Raw genomic sequence first — 6476 nt, 5'->3', positions numbered from 1 at the left:
AGCGGGTATACATACAAATCTCCCCTTCTAATACGTGTGATAGGAACGATACATATGCTAATCCCAAGTAGCTTTGTAGCTTTTCGCGGCGGAAAATTTATAAATGGCCAGTTTTATACCTGGTCAATCAAATTTAGCCACATAATCAAAAGTCAACGATATTTAGCCGTGAATTAAGCACGGTAACAATTTGTTGACTAAAATACCCCTACTATGTTTATTAAATTTACGCGACTTGACCTTATATTCTTCTTTAGCAAAACCTTCCGGCTTTAAACTGAAAATCGAAGTAAGCTCTCTCAATTAAATCTATCTTCTACCACCACAGATTTAATTGTGATTCTCTACAATTCTTCTGTTTGTAATTCAAACCAGAAAATTCTCTCAGTAAAATTTTTTGATTCTTCGAATTTTCTGCAAATCGAAGTAAGTTCTCTCAATTAATGCTTTAATCTGTGTTATTTTGACATATTTTCTCAATGTGTTAATCTGTGCTTAATTGTATTAAATATCTTCTTTTCTGTAATTTAGATAGTAACTATTAAAATCTGCATTATTCCAATCCATAAAAAATAATATAAAATCCTTCAGAACATAACGCCAATATAATTAGCTGGACTTTTCTAAATTAATATGTAAAACTTAGACACTTCCAGTATAATATACTGGAAGTATGTTTGACTACAGTAACAACAATATAATAAACTGGAATTTGCTTAATATATATGAAAAACTCAATTATTTCCAGCTTATGATCCTGGAGTTATGTTTTTTGACATTATAACTTCTATATATCTAATTATTTGGGTTCCTGTATATTTTGCTAGAGATGTAAATTGCGGAATTATAATGTCCAGTATTATATACAGGATGTTCACAAACCAGATTTTTTACACAAAGTTTGTTGATTTAACTCTCTCAATTAATGCTTTAATCTGTGTTATTGTCTAATTTTCTCAATGCGTTAATTTGTGCTAAATTGTATTAAATATCTTCTTTTCTGTAATTTAGATAGTAACTATTAAAATTTACATTGTTCAAAACAACTATAAATAATATAGAATGCTTCAGAACATAACGCCAGTTTAATTTGCTGGACTTTTCTAAATTAATATGTAAAACTTTGATACTTCCAGTATATTATACTGGAAGTTTGTGTGACTCCAGTAACTCCATTATAATAAGCTGAAATTAGCTTAATTTATATGAAAAACTCAATTATTTCCAGCTTATTATACTGGAGTTATATTTTTTAACAGTATAACATCTAAATATCTAATTATTTGGGTTCCTGTATATTTTGTTGGAGATGTACCTTGCAGAATTATAATGTCCAGCATTTTATACAGGATGTTCACAAAAAAGATATTTTACCCAAAGTTTGCTGATTTAACTATTGTTGTATTTCTTATTTTAGTTGATTACTAATAATTATACTGGAAAATCTAGTTATAAAGCTATATAGGCCAGTATATTGTAATAGAGATAGGTAAGACAATTTATAATTTGTATCTACTATACTTTGCTCGAATTATAACTCCAGCTTATTATTTGGTTTCATTAAATACAGGATGCATACAAATTTCTTGCTTATCGCATTCGATGGCAAATGGACAGCAGATTCCAATTACTTAGATCATAAAACAAAGCTTCTCCTTATAAATGATGGGACTTCGTTTGAAGAATTCATGAGTAAAATTTTTGAAGTTATGGAGTTCAACAACAACAAGTTTAAAGTAAAAGTATGGCTTAATATCAACCTAGGTACTGCTAAGGGAATACAAGTGACAAAAGATGAAGATCTTAGCTTGTGTATGATGCTTCTAAAAAATGATCCATACTATAAAGGTTCTAAATTTGTTGTTGAAATATCAGAAATACCAGATCAACAACTAGAAGGTAGTGCAATAATGGAAATTAACAATCAATAATTATTGCACAGAAACACATATGGTCCGGAAGAGCAAGTAATGCTCATATCGGAAGTAGCAGAAGAGCAGGAGATGCCAATTTATGACACTACAATGCAAAATGAAATTGTAATTCCTGTGGAAGATCAAGAGATTGAATCACTAGACACTATTGAAGGAAGAAAAAGGAAAGCAAAAGGAAAGGCAAAAGAATCCCCATCAATAATACTAAAGGAAAATGTATCATTGGATGATGTAAAACTCAAGTAAGTTTTTCAAGACAAAAATGCTATGATTAGATGTTTTTACTTAGCGGCTATAAAGGAGCACTTTGAGTTTTATGTTAAGAGGTCAAGTAACACAACATATTCTTTGGTATGTGCTGATGAAAAGTGTGGTTGGACTGTTCGAGGTTCAAGAATTAAACAATCAACATTTTTTAAAATAGTTAAATTTCAGAGAACACATGAGTGCTCGGTTGATATTAGAAAATCACATCAAAGACAAGCAACTTCTAATGTGATTAGACATTATATGATTGACAACTTAAGGGACATAGCTACTGAAGTAAAGCCTAAGTTTGTCATTTCAGAAATGAAAAGAGCACATGGAATAGATGTTGGTTATGGAAAAGCATGACATGCTATTCAAAAAGGGTTATCTTTATTAAGAGGAACAACTAAACAGAATTATGAGCAGCTGACATCATATTTGTATATGATCGAACAAAAAAATCCAGGATCATATACTAATATTCAGAGAGATACAGAAAACAGGTAAATTTCTTATGTTTGTGTATAAAATATAGGCCTGTGTGAATGTTTGTCCTCCAGTATGTTATACGGGATATTTTGCGGGATGTTTGCCTTGTGTAAGCTTTCTCTCCAGTATATTTTACGGGATATCTGCCTTATGTAAGCTTTTATGGGATGTACTCCAGTATATTTTACGGGATGTCTGCCTTGTTTAAGTTTTCTGTCCAGTATATTATACTGGATGAGTTCTGTTTAACCTAGAAGTTTGTTTTATTTGTCATTACTTTTTTGAGTGATTATTCGTCTTCTTTTTTATTATGATCTTTAATCCAGTATATAATATTTGAGTTGTGGTTGATTTCAGTATATTTTAATGGAAGTCTGTCGTCTTTAAGCTTTTTGTGTAGTATGTTATTAGTATTCAGCTTGTCATATGGTATAACTGAAAGTTATTTACTTTTCAATTGAACAGGTTTGTCTACATGTTTTTCATGTATGGGGCATCAATTTCTGGGTGGAAGTATTGTAGACCACTTATTGCAGTTGATGGAACATTTCTAAAAAATAAATATAGAGGTATTCTATTAGTGGCTGTTTCAAAAGATGCAAATAACCAGATTTTCCCTATAGCATTTAACGAAGCTACAACAACTCTCGGAATTCCATTCCGACTCTCGGATCAAAATCTCACCTATCAACAGGAAATCGCCAAAATACTAACTTCGCCAATTCAAGCCTAATTCTACACCGGACCTCCAAAATCACTTCCGGTCACACTCTTAAGTCACAAATCACCTCTCGGAGCTAACCGAACCGTAGGAATTCACATCCGAGCCTTCTAACTCATAAGTCAATGTTCGGTTGACTTTTCCAACTTAAGCCTTCTTAAAAGAGACCAAGTGTCTCATTTCTTATCAAAACCACTCTAAACCAACTCGATCACATAAGATACGGATAATAAAGCATAAAGAAGCTGAGAATGGGAAAACGGAGCAGTAACCCATGAGACGACGGGTCGGGTCGTCACATCTAACCCATGTTGATGAATCACATATAGAATTTACTTGCCCTTCATATGTTATCAACCAAAAGTCCCTTGAATAATAGGCAGAGCAAAAATGCCAAATTCTTTTGATATATACTGTCAATTGCAGCAATTGCATGTTCACAGGGTATTTCATCTAGCTGAAATTGACAACAATCACATATTCTTTTGTCTAGATCAACAATAAATTCCATACCCCCTTCTTTCACATTGAATTTGAGTCGATCAATAGGCAATACTCTAAATGTAAAAGCTGGTTTAATTTTTTCTTCCAATGTTGCTTCTGCCCAATTTGATATCTCACGGAATATTCCTTCTGCAGTTGTCCTTCTTTCATAGAACCAGCTTTGCAACTTTTCTTGTATGAAATCCATCATTGTTAAAAGTGGCAATTCTCTTGCACGTCTCAATACATTATTCATTGACTCAACAATATTTGTTGTTAACATATCATATCGTCTTCTCGGACAATGTGAACGAGCCCACCTTCCTGGTGGTTCCTCCATCAAATAAATAAATGTTTTCTTATCAACAACAGCTATTTGGGACATGAAGTCATCAAATTCTGATTGAAGGTATACTCTTGCAGCACTTTGAAAAAGGTTTAGTACAGTATTTCTCACTCTTCTTTGCTTTAGATTCTTTTCTAAATGATATATGCAAATACCATGGTAGCACTCAGGGAAAACTTTTGCAATACCATTTGCAATGGCCTTGTGTCGATCTGACAAAAACATTAAATCCTTACGAATCCCAATTGCTTTTCTTAATTCTCTGAAATACTATTCATATGATTCATTATTATCTGAATTCGCTACCTGATTTGGGATGTGTGTGCAAAATTTCAGGTCATTCAGACGTGGTTTGGTTGGGTTTTTGATCGAATGCGTATTTTGGAAGTTTTAAAAGAACTTAGGCTTGAATTCGATGTAATTCGATGGTTTTGGTGTTAGTCGAGGCGTTTTGATGATTGGAACAAGTTTGGATGATATTTTAAGATAAGTTAGTGCTCTTGATTGAGGTCCCAGGGGCCTCGGGGTAATTTCGGATGGCTAACGGGAACTTTTGAAGTTGGAAAATTTCATAATAGACGAAAGTTGTAAATGAGTGCGCACAAGACCTCACTTTGGACAATCATATCTCCAGCTATATAAGGAGTTGTGTAACCCACAACCTATCAAATTAAATCCCTTTGGGTCTAGTTTTCAACGCAATAAACCGTTCGTCATTTGGAGGTGTATACAAAATGTTATGACCATTTTACTGGGCATGTGTTACTAGCGCGCCCAGATGCGCGATCGCGCTAGTGAACGCACATATTGTGAAGTTTTCTACCTTCGTCGCGCTACTTTAGCGCGCCCAGGTGTGCGACCGCGCTAGTAGCAGGCCCCTAAATACCCCAAGACCGGGTATAGAGAGTTCCCAAGTCATTTTTGGAGCAAGGTCTTGCTCTCTCAAGAGGAATCTGTCCCACTCTTCATTTCTATGATCCAAGGTAAGGTTTTTGGAGTATTTTGAGTTGATTACTACTCCTAAACATTTATATTAACATGGATTGATCTTGAAAATCCTTAGATTTTCCTTCAAATCCTTAAATTTATCAAGAACACCACAAATGGGGATTCTTAAAATTCTTACTACAAGAGGTATGTCTATCATCTCCAACTACTCTATGGTGATTATTTATGTATGATATATACATTAGAACTTGGTGTCACACCTTCTTTTTTACCTACACCCCCGGAAAGGGTATATAAGGAGTTTTTCCAATTTAAGTGACAATCAAAACGAGATTATTTATTTATTAAAAATTCAGAGTCACCACTTGGGATAATTTATGGTGTCCCAAGTCACCGGTTCAAATCCCGAATCGAGGAAAAGATTGACTCTGTATTACAGTCTACGAACACAAAAATTCGAGTAAGGAATTCTGTTAACCCGGGAGAAGGTGTTAGGCATTCCCAAGTTCCGTGGTTCTAGCACGGTCGCTCAACTGTTATATTCGGCTTAATTATCTGACTTTACACAATTATGAACCTATGTGCAAATTTTAACTTTAACCGCTTTTATTTAATTACTTAAAGAAGATTGAAACGTTATTAAAACACGTCTCGAACGACGTCACATAAATGCACCTGTGGCTTTTGACATATTTTAACATCGTTGAGATTTGGATTTGGGTCACATAAATGCGCACCCGAGTTTAAGAAGGTAATATTATTAAACTGACGTGCCTAAAACAATTACGAATTTGCAACTTTGTGAGGGCCATGGAAACTAAATGGCACGCCTCGATATAATTAGAAAAGTCATACTTAATTAAGAAGGCCCAAGATGTCATATCTGTTCTACATATATATTAACAGTATATGATTGTGAAAACGGTCCAGGCGCAATTTCAGTGCATAGGCTCCAAGATTTCTTCCCTTTTTAAATTAAACCCATAGCCAATATAAAGCCCAATCCCTGAATTTGCTCCCAGGAAACTTCTTGCTTTCCTGGTGTCTTGCGTTGGCACAATGACAGAAAAAAAACTGCCTATGCCATGAATTCAAAGCTCAATAACTAATCACCATTTTAATAAGGAAGATTTGAAGGAAACAATAGCATTTAAATCTCATAGTATGCTAGATCTCAGCTGGAGAGTTCAACAGGATAACCGAGTCAAGCACAGAAGTGTAACTCGAATCAAGAAAAGGTTAAACATTGAGAACGATCGTCTTCACAACTAAGCATTTTCTTTGCATCAAAATGTTGGCAGCATAC

The 6476-nt window shown here is 34.1% G+C and overlaps 1 protein-coding gene across 1 annotated transcript; it reads right to left on the bottom strand.

Annotated features, from left to right (window-relative positions):
• Positions 1 to 3736: 3736 nt before the first annotated feature.
• LOC138873529 (uncharacterized) lies at positions 3737 to 4447 on the bottom strand. The gene has a single exon (XM_070152001.1). The coding sequence runs from the start codon at positions 4445 to 4447 to the stop codon at positions 3737 to 3739; it is 711 nt and encodes a 236-aa protein (XP_070008102.1).
• Positions 4448 to 6476: the final 2029 nt, after the last annotated feature.

Source organism: Nicotiana sylvestris, chromosome 1 (genome assembly GCF_000393655.2).
Source record: "Nicotiana sylvestris chromosome 1, ASM39365v2, whole genome shotgun sequence".
NCBI classification, from domain to species: Eukaryota; Viridiplantae; Streptophyta; class Magnoliopsida; order Solanales; family Solanaceae; genus Nicotiana; species Nicotiana sylvestris.
The sequence above is the reverse complement of the archived record's forward strand: the minus strand, read 5'-3'. Positions and strand labels throughout refer to the sequence as shown.

Coding starts and splice junctions, on each gene's coding strand:
- LOC138873529 (XM_070152001.1), bottom strand. CDS start 4,447: ATGTTTTTGTCAGATCGACACAAGGCCATTGCAAATGGTATTGCAAAA.